At 37.8% G+C, this 20,258-nt stretch overlaps 1 protein-coding gene across 12 annotated transcripts in view; it reads right to left on the bottom strand.

Annotated features, from left to right (window-relative positions):
* The window catches only part of LOC137650248 (probable glutamate receptor), a 514,807-nt gene that overhangs the window by 115,505 nt on the left and 379,044 nt on the right, over nucleotides 1-20,258 (bottom strand). For 8 of the 12 annotated variants that reach the window (XM_068383530.1, XM_068383542.1, XM_068383532.1 and 5 more), the window contains one exon: nucleotides 415-581. The exons of the other annotated variants lie outside the window; for them this stretch is intronic. In XM_068383530.1, the coding sequence (XP_068239631.1) occupies nucleotides 415-581 (167 nt within the window). The remainder of the gene's footprint in view (nucleotides 1-414; nucleotides 582-20,258) is intronic. 12 annotated transcript variants of the gene reach the window in all.

The raw sequence follows: 20,258 nt of genomic DNA, 5'->3' as shown, positions 1-20,258 counted from the left end.
GTGTATAAGAATGTCTGTAATTGAAGTGCATAATACATACTTTATAAGAATTTACAGGGGGAGCTTTGAGGATATGAACAAAGTGGGATTAAATAGTTAATACAAATGGCAAAATGAATCAAATAAATTTGATGGGCTTGACCATGTGGAAAAAATAGATGGCAATAGAAGGATATGAAGGCCTACAGATGGAAGAAAAGGCCTTGATATTCATACATGCAGCAGTATGTACAGAATGAAACTACAAAATTAAACATATGGATCTTTAACTTTCTTATCTTTCTTATGAGGGTCTTGCAACCTCCCTCACTCCTCAACAAAAAATAAGTTATGGAATTTTAATTAATTCATGGCTATTTTTGCAAAGGTTTGCAACCTAGTACCTTTCTTCACAAAACAGAACATTAAACTTACATGAGAGTGAGTGCATCTATGATGGGAGAACCTCTCTGACAAGCAAATCCCACGTGCGATGGCAGAAATCTTTCTTTACTTAAGTAAATTCTCTCCTTTCCAAAGACCACTTTAAATAATGTTCCATAGTTATCACTTGTTATGAACACGAACTTTTCCTCTAGAACCTGTAAGGGGTTAAAATCTGGAAATATAAAATAAGTAAAACACAACTTAATAACAATAGTAATATATGCTTGACTGTTGTAAATATTTGAGTTTGAGCACTGGTTGCCTCGTTTTCCTTTTATTTCCTGTATCATTCACATGAGGGAGAAATAAAAAGAGGAGATATTTATGAATTATAAGAAAATACCAGATAACAGAGGATACTTTTAACAACAAAATCTTCTCAAATAAACAGAAGCCAAGGAATAAGCCAGAAAAAAGCCATTTGGTTTGGTGCAGAGTAACTCCAAAGTCTTACTAAGACTGAAAAGTTCCAGTACCTGGGATGTTGTTGTTGTTGGGGTATTAAAGCCAACACTTGTTGTTGGCACGGGCCTTTCCCTTGGTTGGCCCGTAGGGAGTACCTGGGACACTACTATGAACGAATGCCATCCAACAGTTTTACAGATGGCACAGACTTAAAATGGTTGTGGTGTATATGAGGTGGCAAGAAAATATATTTATTTATTATATCTTGAAATATTCCAATATTGGATTTTGTGATTTTCTCCTTGGTTGCACTTTAAAATACACTTTTTGTAAGAGCTCATTAATGGGTAAAACCATCGTCTGTTACAAAAGTTGCCAACAGCATTATTTCTTCTCAGTGACGTCAGGAAAGTATCTACACTAATAGTGTAATGTCATAATTTAAATGAGCTCTATTGGTTGCAATAGTGTAAGTTTGCTTTGAATTTCTGCTACATAAAATAGCTGATGATAATTCTAAACAGAATATCTCCATGCCTAAATGACACAAAATAAGGAAAGGCTTAGGTGTACTGAGCGCCGTCTCTTGATACAGTAGAACCAGAAGTTGTGACATCTTTGCATCCCAAACCTGCAAAGTTGCTAAAGAGGCACACTAACTGATATCAGCTTGTCTCTATTAGATTTTTTTTACACAAAAATGAACCACCAAGGTTGTGTGCAGACATTTTCCTTTTGAAAGCAGCAATTACTTAAAATTTTCGTATGATAACAAATCTTAGCACTATGCTCAATGATTTATTTAATGTTTTTTTCCCAATTATGTACTGGCTAATAATTTAAATCTACCTTTCAATTTCCTGTACAGATTATCCTGCAAGTACAGTAATAACTATGACTTAAGAGTTTAATTTGCGACGTCACCGGCCTTGTAATTTGCTCATATATCACATCAAATTTCTCTATAAAAATAAAGTGAAATGCTATTAATCTGTTCCACTCTCCCAAAATAATCATACCTATTATTTGTTACATGTTTTTTCAATAATGAAAATATAACTTTATAGCAAACAATGTATAAAAAAGCACATAACAAAAAATAATGTAAAGAAATAAACTTTTAATGAAATCAAATGTATTTGGCTTTCAAGATGAGACGATGATCCTGGTTCGTGGTTTATAACTGCTCGCCACATAAAATAAGTTTGCGGACACCATTAGTAAATAGTTGGGTACTCGTCGAGATACTACTTAAGAGTTATTGGTTCCTTTGACTTGCTAATCAGCACTACATTGGATCCCTCTCTCTCGTTACGTCTCATTTATCATTTGCCTACACATACACCGAATAGTCTGGCCTATTCCTTCCACATTCTCCTCTGTCCTCATACACATGACAACACTGAGATTACCAAATAATTCTACTTTGCTCAAGGGGTTAATTACTGCAATGTAATTGTTCAATGGCTACTTTCCTCTTTAGCTTTAGTAGGCAGCTCTTCTAAGAGAAGGACATCCCAAAATCAAAACATTGTTCTCTAGTCTTGGGTAGTGCCATAGCCTCTGTACCATGGTTCTCTTTTCCACTGTCGTAGAGTACAGTTCTCTTGCTTTGAGGGAACATTATTCTATCTTATTTCTCTTCCTCTTGTTTTTTTTTTTTTTTTTGTTTTTTTTTTTAAGTTTTTTTATAGTTTATATATGGACGATTGTTTAAATGCTGTTACTATTCTTAAATTTTTATTTTAATTCTTCATCACCTCTCTCGAAATTTATCTATTTCCTTACTTCCTTTCCTCGCTGAACTATTATTGCTTGTTGGAGCCTTTGGCATTATACCATCCTGTTTTTTTCAACTGGGGTTGTAGCTTAGCTGTTAATAAATATAATAATATTACCAAGCTTCTGTGTTTAATACTCAACAATTCTAAAAAAACAGTGATTGAGAAGAGGACACAGTGGTGTAAGGAACTGGTATGAATTTTTGTCTTCATAAAAACAAAAAACAAAATATTTATATGAAAAAGAAAAAACTATTAAGATTACATTAACATTGTGTTGACAATTCAAATAAGCAATTAAAGGCAAAATTAGCCTTCCTTTACACTCCAACCTCAAGATAACAAGATAAAAAGAGATTTGAATATAAAAAAAACTATTCATATGCTGGACACTCACAAGTTTTCTAAACAATATCAAATCAAACATCCATAAAGAAATATAAAACTGTGAAAATACTGTACTACAATAATTTTCCCTAAATCAATACTGTCCTTATCAATATCCAATCTACCATTAGGCTGCTAAGTTACTTAAACATTCTTAACCTTTGAACAGTACGGCCGCACACGACGCTGTGCAGGTCTCTGTGGGCCCACAATAGCAATGTCTAGAAAATCTCCAATTGTAAACCTGCTCTGTGATAATGTTACATTGTTATCGAAACTTTTCTGACCAACTACAGTAGTGCCTAAATCTCTCATTCTTGGAAGGGGTTTTGATGATTCTGGAACAAATCAGACTAAACTCCAAAACAGTCACTCTCTTCCTAACATCTGAATTCACTTCCTGGGCCTACGACCAGAGATGCCATTTTAATAGCTCCTGTTGTGGTGGGATGTTTAAAAAACAAGCCCTACACCCTGAATCCCCCCTACTGACAATTATCTCAACAAAACAAACTTTCCCCTTACATTATCTATACCAGACTCTTTAACAAAAGGTAAAAAAACTAAACATTCCCTTAAAACTATATTTCCTTATAGTCTAGAATATTCTAACCAAAAAAAAAAAAAAAAAAAAAAACACCAGCAACCACACTTACAACTATAACCTTAAAACTATAGTAATCACTTAATACTAAAATAAACTGCATTCAAATAAATCAAAATAAATCACAAAAACTTAACACTATCAAAAACCAACAAACTAAAACACTTAAAAGATATAATATATGTGTGGACACCTTCGTCCACACAATGGCTAACAGTCCTTTAATGCCCAATGCCACAACTCGGTTGCAATGCCACACTATGGCAACACCGACTCTTAGTCAATCAAAAAATGTATTAAATAATTTGAGTCAGGAGCGTAATCATCATCATCATTATTATCATATTTATCATCATCATACGTAATAAACAGATCCAAAACAAATTCAAAGTCCGGAGATCAATAGGTCTTTCGTTTCAAAGAGCAGTCAAATGAAAATCCTTTAGAACAATCCAGGCCATCAACACTATCTTCAATCAAACAAAATTTTGCTTTCCAAAGGAATAAGGAATTCCAAGAGGAATTATGGCCTGAAAATAAAAAAAACAAAACACTTACAAACACTCCAGCTAACTAAACTATCGCACTTTAATAAAAGATAAATAATAAACTTTCTATTATTCACAATCACAACAAGCAAATATAAACAAAAGTGTACTTACTCAAAAAATAAATTATCACTTCCAACGCTGGTCAAATCAATAATAATGATAATCCAGCATTCACACTACTGCCTCTGGCTGCAGTCAAATCAAAAAAGCATTCGCTCCGAAACATTTACCATTGTCCTAACCTAGCTAAAAGTAAAAAAACAACCTCATTTATACCAACAGTCTTTCTCACAACAAATAATCAATACACTAACTACCCCTCTCTCTCTGACACACAGTCTCTCTATCTCTCTCTCTCTCTAGATTTGGCAAACAAAAAATAATAAGATAAAACTAAATTCCACCACATTCCTTTCCCCTTACTTTGCCAAATCGTTCTACACAACACTTTCCTAATTTTTTTTCATAACCCAGTCGCAGTCGGGAACAGGACCTCTACTTCGAGTAACTGGGCCTTCATATACTCTCTCATTCAGTTCTTCCATATCGCTATCATTCATTGTCCTGTTCTGATTCCCATCTATACTCCTATCATCTAATATATCATGCACTATCCCATCTACCTCGTTCTCATCTGGCCCTAAAATCTCACTTATTTCCATCAGCAATTCATCCATTTCATCAAAACGATTTTCTACTTAATAAAAGATTCATTCATACTACTTATCATTCTCCTATCTCTCATTGTTGCATTCATCATACTTTCTTTTACATCATCTAAGGAAAAACCACACACACTATAGGTATCATTCATACTCAGCCATGATTCATCTGTATTAATACATTTATCTCCAACACTTACCTGTACAGTTACACCCTTGCCATGCATATCCAGATTCCTACCTATACCTATACATTTCCCTTGCACTTTCTCCTAACTAAAAACTTTCAAACACCTGTTTTTCCTATATTCAACTAACACTAATTGTTTATTTTCCAACCCTAACTTCTCATGCATACTTGGTTCATACTTACTCATTTCCAACCAATTATTCATCCCATTCTCACGAACATTGATCCTATTCCTTCTACACACACAGGAGGACTCACACAGTTGAACCCTCTTACACTCTAGTTTCCCGAACATCCTGGCTGACTTAATCCCTTCTTCCTACATACTCTAGTTACATGCCCATCTACATCACATTCAGTACACTTACCCCGCGGCTCCTTGCACATTCTAGCATAATGACCATCCTTACCACAATTACCACAAATCACATTCATACGATTACTACGACATCCACTCGCTATGTGCCCAGTCATACCACACCGATAACATTTTACCCCTTTCTCTTTCTTGCACTCACCAATTCTATGCCCTACCTCACCACATCCAAAACAAGCACCTAGAGCCCATCTACATTCATTCTCGTTATGTCCAGTTTTCCCACATCTATAACACTTCTCTAAACGGATAAAACTACCTCACCTACCTCGCTGCGCACTAGCACTCCTATCCCTTCAAACCTGATTCCCTTGCCTAAACCCATCATTTGTCCTTACAGGTATTCCCACATTACTCGCCCTAATACTCCTATCTACTACCTGATCAGCTATCCTCATTGGCCCTCTCAAAATTCCAGCCTTATAACTACCAAATCCTATTAAACTTTCTTCCATTCCAGTTCTTACACTTAGATTTACTTTCTTTCATGCACCTATCTAAATCATAATCCTCAACTATCTCTAGTATATCATCCCATGTCAATCTTTCTTTCATCCACCTCATCTTCTCCTTACGTTTCAAATTACTAATCTCAGCAACATTCTCAGGTACAGTCGCCAAAAACTTCTTCATTAATTCCTTATTCTTATTTATACCTTCATCCTCATACTTCTTCCTAGCTAAAGTTTCCAACCTACATACATACATACATTGATATCGATTCTCCTACATTCATCTGAGCCTCACCAAAATCATTCTTACGCTTATACCTAACACTCCCTTTCATAAGTTTTACCTGCTCAATTATTCTTCTTTTCACACTTTCATAATCAACGTCACATACACTCATTATCACACCATACATCGTCAACAAATACCCAATCAAATATTCTCCTAACTCCCTACCCCAAACTCTCTTACTATCACCATACTTATCCTGACAATACCTCTCATACTCCTTGAAAAATTCATATGCATCCCTACTACTATGCTCATTGAACCTTTCACACCGAGGTAAACACATAAACACAGTCTTATAAACATCACGTTCATTCTCACTGCTATCATCACTACTACCTTCCTTCTTGTTTCCTATTTCCTCGCTAGAATATAAGGAATCTAATTCCACACTCATACTCCTATCCATGATTATATTCTTCCTAGCCCTTTTCTTACTCACCCCTTTCACCCATTCATGATCATCCTTGCTCTCATCCTGCCGCTTTTTCTTCTCTTTCTTCACATCACTTTTACCTTTCCTTTCATTCTTCCTATCACATTTCTGTTCATCTTTACTATGCCTAATTCCCCTATCTTCAATCTCACTATCACTACCTTCCCCATTATTACTTACCTTAGCCTTCACTTCCACTATCGCCCCATTACCCAAAGCAGAAGCCACTCCTCCGACTGCACCTTCACGCGTTGAACGTTTTCATCATCCCCATTACTTGCCCCATCATAGCTTCCAATCGTTTCTCCATTCGTTCCTCATTCTCTTGCATCCTCATCTCAAAACCTTCTTCCACTCTCTCTACAGTTCCCTTTAGCTTCCTAAGTTCCTTCTGCATGGCCCCATTCTCACAGTTCAACCTATCATTCTCTACTAGCAACCTTTCTTTCTCAACTATCAGCTTCTGCTCCCGTTCTTTAACAAACCGCAATTCCTCCCTTAATATTTTTAATTGTTCTTCCATTTTCATCAACCTTAGTCTAATTTCTTTTCCTATTTCAGTCCTTTGTCAAAGAGTCCAGCTTCCTCTCCCACCTCGACAGTCCCTGTTCGAGGGCCAAAATAATGTGGCAGGATGTTTTCAAAAACAAGCCCCACACCCTGAATCACCCCTACTGACAATTGCCTCAACAAAACAAACTTTCCCCTTACGTTATCTATACCAGACTCTATAACAAAAGGTAAAAAAAACTAAACATTCCCTTAAAACTATATTTCCTTATAGTCTAGAATATTCTAACAAAAAAAAAAAAAAAAAACACCAGCAACCACACTTACAACTATAACCTTAAAACTATAGTAATCACTTAATACTAAAAAAAATGCATTCAAATAATTCAAAATAAATCACAAAAAACTTTAGCACTAACAAAAACCAACAAAAAAAAAAAACACTTAAACATATAATATATGTGTGTGGACACCTTCGTCCACACAATGGCTAACAGTCCTTTAAAGCCCAATGCCACAACACAGGTTGCAACGCCACACTATGGCAACACTGACTCTCAGTCAATCCAAAAAATGTATTAATTAACTTGAGTCAGGAGCGTAATCATCATCATCATCATCATATTTATCATCATCATACATAATAAACAGATCCAAAACAAATTCAAAGTCCAGAGATCAATAGGTCTTTCGTTTCAAAGAGCAGTCGAATGAAAATCCTTTAGAACAATCCAGGCCATCAACACTATCTTCAATCAAACAAAATTCTGCTTTCCAAAGGAATAAGGAATTCCAAGGAGGAATCATGGCCTGAAAATGAAAAACAAAACATTTACAAACACTCCTAGCTAACTAAACTATCGCACTTTAATAAAAGATAAATAAACTTTCTATTATTTGCAATCACAACAAGAAAATATAAACAAAACTGTACTCACTCAAAAAAATAAATGATCACTTCCAACGCTGGTCAAATCAATAGTAATGATAATCCAACATTCACACTACTACCTCTGGCTGCAGTCAAATCAAAAAAGAATTCGCTCCGAAACATTTACCATTGTCCTAACCTAGCTAAAAGTAAACAAACAACCTCATTTATACCAACAGTCTTTCTCACAACAAACATTCAATACACTACCTCTCTCTCTCTCTCTCTCTCTCTCTCTCTCTCTCTCTCTCTCTCTCTCTCTCTCTCTCTCTCTCTCTCTCTCTCTCTCTCTCTGGATTTGGCAAACAAAAAATAGAAATAAAAAAAAATCCTCCACACAGTGAAGTATTAATGTTTATGACACCCCTCAAAACATTTCTCCAAAACTCCACCTGGGTCACTTTTCACTTTCAGAAAACACCAACGTCAATTACAAGTCTGGGAAGTGACTCCATCCAACTTATAAATGGGCTATGCTTAATGGTTGTTTGGGTCGAACTGGGTTGACCTGTGCTGACCTACCAGGCACTAGCCCTGCAACCATCTTCAGGCAGCAATCAAGCTGAATAAACTGCATCCCAACCTGATTTTGCTAAGCCCAATGGTATATCCAACCATACAACCATCAATTCTTCGTTGACACAACAGAGGACTGGAACATTAGGGACCTTCTATCACAGACAAGCACCATGGTTACAACTCCACTGTTGCCATATGGGCCAGTCTAAATTCCCGTCTGAGTGTAAGGGGCTTTGTCCGTACCTAGAAAGAAATAATAACAGATTAAGGCCCTTTTTAGGGGGCACAGAGGGCTATAAAAATAAAAAAAAGTAATAGTGTGTTTCATAAAATTCAACCCAAAAAGCTTTCCTAGACACAAACCATCCACTATTTCTATGTTATTCCATTCTATCTTGAAATCATTTAGGATAATACCTTGTTATCAGTTTTGGCAACCTATTGTGGTAAATTTGGTTCGACTCGTGCATACCACCAGCTCTCATTCTTATACAGTGATACCTCTACATACAATCTTAATTCGTTCCAGAAAGTACTTCGTATGTTAAAACAATCGTATTGTGGAGGATTTATTTTTGCTTTATTTTTATTTTTTTGGTTTTGCCAAATCCTGTGAGAGAGAGAGAGAGAGAGAGAGAGAGAGAGAGAGAGAGAGAGAGAGAGAGAGAGAGAGAGAGAATTTCATTTGCTTTAGTTTTGCTAGATCGCGCGAGAGTGTGTGTGTGTTTGTGTGTTTGTGTGACTGCGGTGCGCGCCGAAGAGCAAGTGGTAGTTAGAGAATGATCGTTGGTGGTGAGAAAGACTGTTGGTACAAATGAGATTGTTTGTTTACATTTTTTAGTTAGGTTACGACAGTGGTGAATGTTTCAGAGCGAATGCTTTTTTTATTTGACTGCAGCATAAGGCAGTTGTGTGAGTGCTGGATAACTCTTTATATATTTTCGACCAGCGTGGAAGTGTTTTTTGATTTTCAAAGTAAGTACAGTTTTGTTTATCTTTGCTTGTCGTGATTGTGAATGATAGGAACAATTTATCATTTATCTTTGATTATAGTGCGATAGTTCAGTTAGCTAGAAGTGTTCGTAAGTGTTTTTCTTTTTATTTTGGCAGGCTGCGATTCCTCCTTTGGAGAGACTCAAGTTAGAAATTGGATTATTGTTGATGACCTGGCCTGTATACGATTTTTTTGGACTGTTTTATTGGATTGCTGAACTGTTGATGACCTGGCCTGTATACGATTTTTTTTTGGACTTTTATTGGATTGCTGAACTGTTGATGACCTAGGCCTGTGAATTGAGATTGCTGATAATAATGATGTTTATGATGATGATGATTATGATTAGAACGACCACCCCAATCACTGAGACAGTTATGGCAAATGGCCACCGAGTGGATTGTTGACCACAAAGCTGTGGTAGTGGGCTGCAAAAGACAGTTGGCAGTGTGTGGACGACTGTTAGAGTCCATAAAATATATATACGTACATATTTTGGTGTTGGTGGTGTGAGGTTAATGTTAAGTTTTGATAGGTTTTTTTGGTTTATTTGAATGGTGTTTATTGTATATTTAGTGTTAAGTTTTGGATGCAGTTGATTCTAGTTTTAAGTGTAAGTTTTTGAGAATATAGTTTTAAGGTTATGTTTAGTTTTTTTTTTTCCTTCTGTTAAAGAGTCTGGTATAGATAACGTAAGGGGAAAGTTTGTTTTGTTGAGACAATTGTCTGTAGGTGTGATTCAGGGTGTGGGGCTTGTTTTTTAAACATCCCGCCACATTATTTTGGCGCCCGAACAGGGACAGTCGAGGTGGGATTGAACGAGACTCTTTCACAAAGGTTATATTTAGGATTTAGATTTAAGGTTAACGACAATGGAAGGTAAATTATAGGCTTTGGAGGAGGAATTGCGGCATTATAAAGAACGGGAGCAGATGTTGATAGTTGAGAAAGAGAGGTTGCTAGTAGAGAATGAGAGGTTGAACTGGGAGAATGAGGCGATGCAGAAGGAGCTTAGGGAGTTGAAGGGAACTGTAGAGAAAGTGGAAGGATGTTTTGAGATGAGGATGAAAGAGAATGAGGAACGGATGGAGAACCGATTGGAAGCTATGATGGGGCAAGTCATGGGGATGATGAAAACTATAATGGGTGAAGGTGCAGTCGGAGGAGTGTCCTCAGCTTCGGGTAATGGGTTAATAGTGGATGAGAAGGTTAAGGTAGGTGATAATGGGAAAGGAAGTGATAGTGATAGTAGTAATAGTGATGGTGATATTGAAGATAAGGGAATTAGGCATAGTAAGAATGAACAGAAAGGTGAGAGGAAAGATGAAAGGAAAGGTAAAAGTGATGTGAAGAAAGAGAAGAAAAAGTATCAGGCTGATAGCAAGGACGATCGTGAATGGGTGAAAGTGGTAAGTAAGAAAAAGGGTAAGAAGGGAATGGTTAAGGATAGGAATTTAAGTGTGGAAGTGGATTCATTATATTCGAATGAGGAAGAAGGTAACAAGGGAGTAGACAGTGATGATAGCAGTGAGAATGAACGTGATGTGTGTAAGACTGTGTTTATGAGAGAGGTACCTCGGTGTGAAAGGTTCAATGAGCATAGCAGTAGGGATGTATATGATTTTTTCAAGGAGTATGAGAGGTATTGTCAGGATAAGTATGGTGATAGTAAAAGAGTTTGGGCTAGGGAGTTAGGAGAATATTTGACTGGGTATTTGTTGACGATGTATGGAGTGATAATGAGTGTAGGGGACGTTGATTATGAAAGTGTGAAAACGAGAATAATTGAGCAGGTAAAACGTATGAAAGGGAGTGTTAAGTATAAGCGTAAGAATGATTTTGATGAGGCAAGGATGAATGCAGGAGAAGCGATATCAATGTACGTATGTAGGTTGGAAACTTTAGCTAGGAAGAAGTATGGGGATGAAGGTATAAATGAGAATAAGGAGTTAATGAAGAAGTTTTTGGCTACTGTACCCGAGAATGTGGCTGAGTTTGTTAATTTGAAACGGAAGGAGAAAATGAGGTGGACGAAAGAAAGATTGACATGGGATGATATTTTAGAGATAGTTGAGGATTACGAGTTGGATAGGTGTATGAAAGAAAGTAAATCTGTGAGTGTAAGAACTGGAATGGAGGAAAGTGTGCCAGAATTTGTTAGTTTTAGAGATGCTGTTATGAGAGGACCGATGAGGGTAGCTGATAGTGTAGTAGATAGGAGTGTTAGGGCGAGTAATGTGGGAATACCTGTAAGGACAAATGAAGGGTTTAGGCAAGGGAATCAGGTTTGGAGGGATATGAGTGCTAGTGCGCCGCAAGGTAGGTCAGGTAGTTGTATCCGTGAAGAGAAGTGTTATAGATGTGGGAAAGTAGGACATAAGAAGAATGAATGTAGATGGGCTCTAGGTGCTTGTTTTGGATGTGGTGAGGTAGGGCATAGAATTAGTGAGTGCAAGAAAGAGAAAGGGATAAAATGTTATCGGTGTGGTATGACTGGGCACATAGCGAGTGGATGTCGGAGTAATCGTACAAATGTGATTTGCGGTAATTGTGGTAAGGATGGTCATTATGCTAGAATGTGCAAGGAGCCACGGGGTAAGTGTACTGAATGTGGTGCAGATGGGCATGTAGCTAGGGTATGTAGGAAGAAGGGAGTAAATCAGCCAGGATGTTCGGGAAACTAGAGTGTAAGAGGGTTCAGCTGGGTGAGTCTTCGAGTGTGTGCGGAGTGAATGTGATGCATGTTCGTGAAGGTTTACTACATGAAGACGTGATGGGCGAAAGAGCTTATGACTGCATGAGTGCAAAAGTAAATTTCAATGGAATAGAGCTAGTTGGTCTGATTGATACTGGTTGTGGTGTCAATTTAATGTTTAGGAATGCATACGATAAGGTAAGGGATGTGTGTGAATTTAGGGGGTGTAAGGGTGAAGTGAAAGGTATCGGTAATTTAAGTATGTCTGTGCAAGGAAAGTTACGTGAAAATGTTATGATTGGGGGGCTGATGATGGAAGATAATTATTTTTATGTGGTTGAGGGAGTAAATGACAAATACGATGTGTTGTTAGGTTATAACTTCTTGAAAAAATGCGGTATGATTGTACATCCTAATGTAAATATGATAGAGATGAAAGTTAAGGGTAAATTTTGTGGGGAATTTTATTTGAATGAAGATGGTAGTGTATGTACGAAGGTATGGAAAGGTGTGCCGTTAATAGCAAAAGAAGGTGTTAAATTGTCAAAAGAAGCAAGTGAATTTGTCAGTGTAAAAGTTGCATGGCCAAATAGTCTGGGAATTGCCAATAGTGACAGTTGTGAATATGTAGTGGAAGGTTCGGAAGCAAGTAATTTGGTGAAAGCAAGTGTGCATGTGTATGATGGTATTTTGAATTTGCAGGAGCCGAAGGTGTATGTGAGCTTGTTGCCGACTGTAAGGAGGAAGAGAATACGGGGTATACGTGAGGGTGATTGCATGGGATGTATGTATACGTTGGTCAATGTAGAGGATGAAAGGTATGTTAAATTGAGACGTGTTATGACGGGTAAGATAAAGCCGGATGACGATTGGGACTATGAAAGTTTGAAAGAAAGAATTAATGTAGATGAGAATACAAGTGAGGGAGAAAGGGAACAATTGTATAGGATGTTATGGGATAGACGGAGAGTTTTGAGTCGCGGTGACGAGGATTGTGGAGGATCAAAGCTGCCTGAATTTAAGATAGTTCTTAGTAATGATGCCCCCATATATCAGCGTCCCCGACATTTTTCTCCGCCTATTGCCAGAGAAATAGAAGAGCAGTGCCAGGAGTTAGAGCAAATGGGTGTAATAGAAAGGAGTGAGAGTGCCTGGAATAGCCCTATTGTACCTGTAAGAAAGCCGGATGGAAGTTTACGTATGTGTATAGATTATAGGAAGGTGAATGAAGTAACTGGCAGAGGGGAGCAGGCCCATTACGGCATTTTCAAGTAGAAATTGTCATTTTCAGTTTAAGCCTTGCTAATGCGCCTGCTGCCTTCCAGAGGGTGATGAATGTAGTTTTGGCTGGGTTTGATAGACAGAAGGTGACTGTTTTTATTGATGATATTTTGATTGCTAGTGAGACAGTTGAGGAACACATGCAGTTGCTTGAAGCAGTATTAGAATGGTTGATAGAAGTTGGGGTGAAAGTTAAGCTTGAAAAGTGTACATGGTTGGCCGGGGAGGTGGAATTTCTTGGGCATGTGGTGAGTGAATCGGGTATAAGGAAGAGTGAAAAGTTTGTGAGTAAGGTGAGAGAGTTTCCACGTCCTCATACGGTGCGTGAGTTGAGAGGGTTTCTTGGGTTAATTGAATTTGGTCGGAAGTTTGTCAGAGATTGTTCGGGAATAGGGAAGCCTTTGAATGAGTGGACAGGTAAGAGAAATAGTACGAGACTGAAATGGGATGAGCGTATGATTGAAGCATTTGAAAACTTGAAAGAAGAGGCTGCGAGAGACGTCACTTTGGCTTTTCCCGATTATAGTGAACATGCGAGTATGCTAGAGTTATATACGGATGCTAGTGGGATTAGTATGGGCGGTTGCTTGGTTCAAATGGAAAGAATAAACGGAGATGAACAGTTGAGAGTGATAGCGTATGTAAGTAAAGCATTTAATAAGGCTGAGCGAAGGTATTCCACGATTGAAAGGGAGTTGGCTGCGATAAGGTTTTGCGTGAAAGCATTGAAGGTATTTTTGTATGGTGTGAAATTTATTGTGCGTACTGACCATCAGCCCCTAGTGTACATGATTAGGAAAGAGTCTGTGAATGCTAGAGTTGCAAGGACAATAGAGGATTTGAATGAATTTGACTTTAAGCTAGAATATGTACCTGGGAGTAAGAACGTGATAGCAGATGCGATGTCAAGAATGCATGGTAAGATAGAAGAGAGTAGCGAGAATGATAGTAATTTTGAAAGGTTGCCGGAAGATTTAATGGTGGTACAAAGTTTTGAAGGGGATGACATGGTGTATAAATGTATTTTGTGTGGGTTAAATAAGGTTAAATTGAAGGGTTTGAATATGGATATACCTGCTAGTATAGATGAGCTTAGAATGAGTGTTAGGAATGAAGTATCGAAAGAAATGGCATATAAGGAGGAGGATAGTATGCTTGAGGGTGAATTGTTATCAAAAGTATTGTTGGTAGTAAGTATGTTATATGGTGTCACTGTTTATTTGTATTTAGGGTGGAATCGTCCGATGCAGTACCGAGCAAATAAAGAGATTGAAAGGGAGTATATATTGAGGTTACAATGTAATGAAAGATGTTGCAAGTTGTTGAGTAAGAAGGAGGATTGTCTGAGTGACTTGAATCCGAGTGGTATGAGCATGGAAGATAGCGAAGATGACCATGGGTGTGATAAGGATGACCCTATTGATAGGAGAGTAAACATTTGTATGCATGGTGTAAAAGGAAGAATGATGACGTATGTGGGTATAAATGAGAATGAATACTGTAGTTTAATTGATACAGGTGCACAAGTGTCATTAGTGAATATGTCTGTTATCAAGGAAATAGAGCGGTACAATTGGGAAGTGAAACGGCAATGTACGAGTGTGAGAATTCATGGGATAGGTAAAGGAAGTTTGCTAGTTTGGGAAGAAGTGCGTTTGAAAGTAAAACTGGGAAGTATGGAGGTGGAACATAATTTTATTGTAATGGGAGAGAATGAGATGCCTAGTTGTTTTTTGATAGGAATTGACTTTTTAAGATTGCATGATTTATCAGTTGATATTGGTAGTGGTTTGCTTCTGAAAAATGGATGTGAAGTAGTTGTGATAGAAGATAATAGTGTATTTATGGCGAATTTTGTTGGCATGGTTGATATTACGAGGAGTGAGGATGATCTACTGACTAAAGAGGAGGTGGAAGAAATGCAAGATGAATGTGAGGAAATTAAAAGGTTACGTGAATGTATGTTGAATAGTATTGAGGTAGAAGAATGGTCGTCTGATTTAGAGGTGTATAAGAAAGTTAGTAAGAGACTTATTGTGTGTAAGAATATTGTTTATTTTCTACATAAAGGAATGGATGAAGATATATATGTTCCTGTGTTTCCAATGCATGCAGCAGTAAGTATGTGTATGTTAGTGCATGACAGATATGGGCATATGGGTAAGAATAAATTATGGGAATGCATGCGTGAGAGATTGTTTACACCTGGGTTGAGTCAGATATGTAAGGATGTAGCAACTACGTGTGAAGATTGCCAGAAAGGGAAGTATCAGAGAGTGCATGCTAATCCGCCTGTTTTGAGATTACGTATGAAAGAACCATTTGAGATGTTTGTGATTGATTGTGTTTCGTTGCCTGTGACTGCGAGAAGACATGTGGGAATGATTGTTATGGTTGATCACATGAGTAAATTTACCTATGCAATACCCATCAAGGATAAACGGAGCGAGACTGTTGCAAGAATGGTTGGTCAAGTGATGTTGCCGATGTGTGTGTGTAAGCCTGTGAGAATGTTAAGTGATAATGGCCCTGAGTTTGTTGGATGGGAGTTTGAGAAGATGTTAAGAGAATGGGGTATTGAACATGTGTATTCGACTCCTTATATGCCAAGTGCGAATGGGTTGGCTGAAAGGACTGTAAGAACATTAACTGAAATTTTGCGAATGATGAGTACATGTGGTAATGAATGGGATTTGTATGTTGGTAGAGCGTTGTGGGCTTACAATGCAGCAGTGCATAAGAGTACGGGTATGTCTCCATGTAAGTTTGTTTTAAATTTTGAAAAGATAATAAGACCGAGGTGGGGTGTGTCGGAGGATGATAGAGATGTGTGGAGGAAAGCAAATAAGAGGTTTGAAAGCTTTAAAGTTGGTGAGAGAGTGATGAAAGAAGTAATTGAAAAGGGTAGAATGAATGTAAATAAGGTGCGTGATAAATTTGAAGGTCCCTATGATGTGTTAGAAGTTGGTTCGAGTGGATTAAGTTACGTTTTGGGTAAGTTGTGTGTGGGTGGTATTGGGGAAAAAATTAGGGCCCACCACAACCAGTTGCGTAAATGGAAAGAGGTACCCGAGTATATCCAAGAGAATGGGATGAGTAAATGGTTGAAAAGGAACAAGGGTGAACCTAGTATGTATGAGGACTTAGGTCTGGAAGGTAAACAGTTAGTGTTAGTAGAATATAAGAAAAGGAAGAATACAAGAGCTTTAAGTAAAGATGAAAGAAGGGGAAATTTTATAAGTAAAAGTGAGAATAGAAATAAGTATGACAAGGGTGTAAATGTGCAAGTGTGTATGGAAGATAAATGTGTTAATACAGATGAATCATGGCTGAGTATGAATGATACCTATAGTGTGTGTGGCTTTTCCTTAGTTGATGTAAAAGAAAGGATGACGAATGCGAGAGTGAGAGATAGGAGAATGATTAGTAGTATGAATGAATCTTTCACTAAAGTTGAGAATGTTTTTGATGAAATGGATGAACTGTTTACAGAAATGAGTGCAATTATAGGGCCAGATGAGAACGAGGTAGATATGATTGTACATGATATATTAGATGATAGGGATTTAGATAGGAATAGTGTTAATGTAGCGAATGATTGTGATAAGGAAGAAGTGAATGAGAGAGTATATGGAGGCCCAGTTACTCGGAGTAGAGGTCCCGTTCCCGACTGCGACTGGGTTATGAAAAAAATAATGTAAGTGTTGTGTGAGAAGGATTTGGCAAAGTAAGGGGGGAGGAATGTGGAGGATTTATTTTTGCTTTATTTTTATTTTTTTGGTTTTGCCAAATCCTGTGAGAGAGAGAGAGAGAGAGAGAGAGAGAGAGAGAGAGAGAGAGAGAGAGAGAGAGAGAGAGAGAGAGAGAGAATTTCATTTGCTTTAGTTTTGCTAGATCGCGCGAGAGTGTGTGAGTGTTTGTGTGTGTGTTTGTGTGTTTGTTTGTGTGTTTGTGTGACTGCGGTGCGCGCCAAAGAGCAAGTGGTAGTTAGAGAATGATCGTTGGTGGTGAGAAAGACTGTTGGTACAAATGAGATTGTTTGTTTACATTTTTTAGTTAGGTTACGACAGTGGTGAATGTTTCGGAGCGAAAGCTTTTTTTATTTGACTGCAGCATAAGGCAGTTGTGTGAGTGCTGGATAACTATTTATATATTTTCGACCAGCGTGGAAGTGTTTTTTGATTTTCAAAGTAAGTACAGTTTTGTTTATCTTTGCTTGTCGTGATTGTGAATGATAGGAACAATTTATTATTTATCTTTGATTATAGTGCGATAGTTCAGTTAGCTAGAAGTGTTCGTAAGTGTTTTTCTTTTTATTTTGGCAGGCTGCGATTCCTCCTTTGGAGAGACTCAAGTTAGAAATTGGATTATTGTTGATGACCTGGCCTGTATACGATTTTTTTGGACTGTTTTATTGGATTGCTGAACTGTTGATGACCTGGCCTGTATACGATTTTTTTTTGGACTTTTATTGGATTGCTGAACTGTTGATGACCTAGGCCTGTGAATTGAGATTGCTGATAATAATGATGTTTATGATGATGATGATTATGATTAGAACGACCACCCCAATCACTGAGACAGTTATGGCAAATGGCCACCGAGTGGATTGTTGACCACAAAGCTGTGGTAGTGGGCTGCAAAAGACAGTTGGCAGTGTGTGGACGACTGTTAGAGTCCATAAAATATATATAGCCTACGTACATATTTTGGTGTTGGTGGTGTGAGGTTAATGTTAAGTTTTGATAGGTTTTTTTTGGTTTATTTGAATGGTGTTTATTGTATATTTAGTGTTAAGTTTTGGATGCAGTTGATTCTAGTTTTAAGTGTAAGTTTTTGAGAATATAGTTTTAAGGTTATATTTAGTTTTTTTTTTTTCCTTCTGTTAAAGAGTCTGGTATAGATAACGTAAGGGGAAAGTTTGTTTTGTTGAGACAATTGTCTGTAGGTGTGATTCAGGGTGTGGGGCTTGTTTTTTAAACATCCCGCCACAGTATGTTGGAGCAAATATTCCCATAAGAATACATGGTAATTGATTTAATTCGTTCCTCAGTCTAAAAACCCATAATAAATCCTTAATAAATGGCTACACATAATTACACGTGGCATTAATACAATGCCTGTATAATAAATACATATTACAAACCAAAAAAAAGAATAATAATAAGAAAATAATAAATAAAAAACGGGTTGTAATGTAACACTTTACCTTAGCGACAGGCCATTGCAGGTGTAGGGACTTCTACGCAGGAGGAAACAGAAGATCAGCGAGGAGGTAGGGACGCTGACTTTGTACGATAACGTGTATGATAACTTACACTACTACGTGAACTTAACTTAACTTAGCTTATTTTTTTCTTTCATTTTTATAATTTTATATTTTCTTTTTTACATTTTTCTTTTCTTATTTTTAATTTTCATCACTTTCACTCGATTCAGTCTTCCTTTTCTTTGCTTCACTTTCTTTCTTTTCATCATGATCACTAGACCGTTTTAGTAGAGATTTTTTAAAGAAACTATCGAGTGAAAGTTGCTTTGTACAGCTTTTAAGGATTTTTCTAAAATGCATTAAGCAAAGATCATCGAACTGCACAACAACACGGCAAACCTGAAGTTTCTGTGGGTGATGCTTGTCGATGAAATCAACAACGTGTTGATGATATGCCAACATCTGTTTTATTTCAGCCGTACCTAAGATTTGGCCTACCTCCTCGATCTCCTCCGACTCACTCAACTGCGCTTGGAACTCATCATGCTGCATGGCTTGCAGCTCCTTGAGTTCCTCGGTGGTGAGCTCTTCGTGATGCTCATCGACGAGTTCAGTGATGTCATCCACCTCCAGACCCATGGACTTGCCAAGTGATACAATCTCTTCGACGTCTTCCTCGGCAGCAAGCACAGGTTCATTCTCGGGGCCAAAACCTTCGAAATCTCTGGGAGCAACAGCATCAGGCCAAAGCTTCTTCCAAGCGGAATTCAGGGTCTGACGAGTTACTCCCTCCCAAGCCTGATCAATGATCTTTAAGCAGTGCACGATATTGAAGTGGCTCCTCCAAAATTCACGCAAAGTTAAGTTGGTGCTTTGCGTGACATTAAAGCACTGCTTAAATAAGTGCTTGGTGTACAGCTTCCTAAAATTAGAGATGACTTGCTGGTCCATGGGCTGGAGGATAGGGGTGGTATTCGGTGGAAGATACAACACCTTGATGAATTTGTATTCGTCAATGATATCATCTTCGAGTCCGGAGGGGGGGGGGTGAGCGGGTGCATTGTCCAAACAAAGCAAGCACTTCAAAGGCAAATTCCTTTGCTGAAGATACTTTTTGACAGCACGGCCGAAAACTACGTTTACCCATTCCATAAAGATATGCCTAGCAACCCAAGCCTTAGAATTAGAACGCCATAGAACATGTAGCAGGTCTTTATTAATTCTATGTGCTTTAAATGCCCTAGGGTTTTTGGAATGGTAAACTAACAGAGGCTTAATTTTGCAGTCCCCGCTGGCATTGGCACAAGGAACAAGAGTCAACTGATCCTTCATTGTCGTATGTCCAGGCATTTTCTTCTCTTCAGCGGTAATGTACATTCGACTAAGCATCTTTTTCCAAAACAGACCGGTTTCATCACAGTTGAAAACCTGCTGCTCTACGTAACCTTCCTCCGCCACGATGCTTTCGAACTTTTTAACAAAGTCTTTAGCAGCCTTAGTGTCCGAACTCGAAGCTTCTCCATGACGAATAACTGAATGAATCCCGGTCCGTTTCCTAAATTT

This window comes from Palaemon carinicauda, chromosome 11 (assembly GCF_036898095.1).
Source record: "Palaemon carinicauda isolate YSFRI2023 chromosome 11, ASM3689809v2, whole genome shotgun sequence".
Lineage (NCBI taxonomy): Eukaryota > Metazoa > Arthropoda > Malacostraca > Decapoda > Palaemonidae > Palaemon > Palaemon carinicauda.
This window is presented reverse-complemented; position numbering and strand designations above follow the sequence as displayed.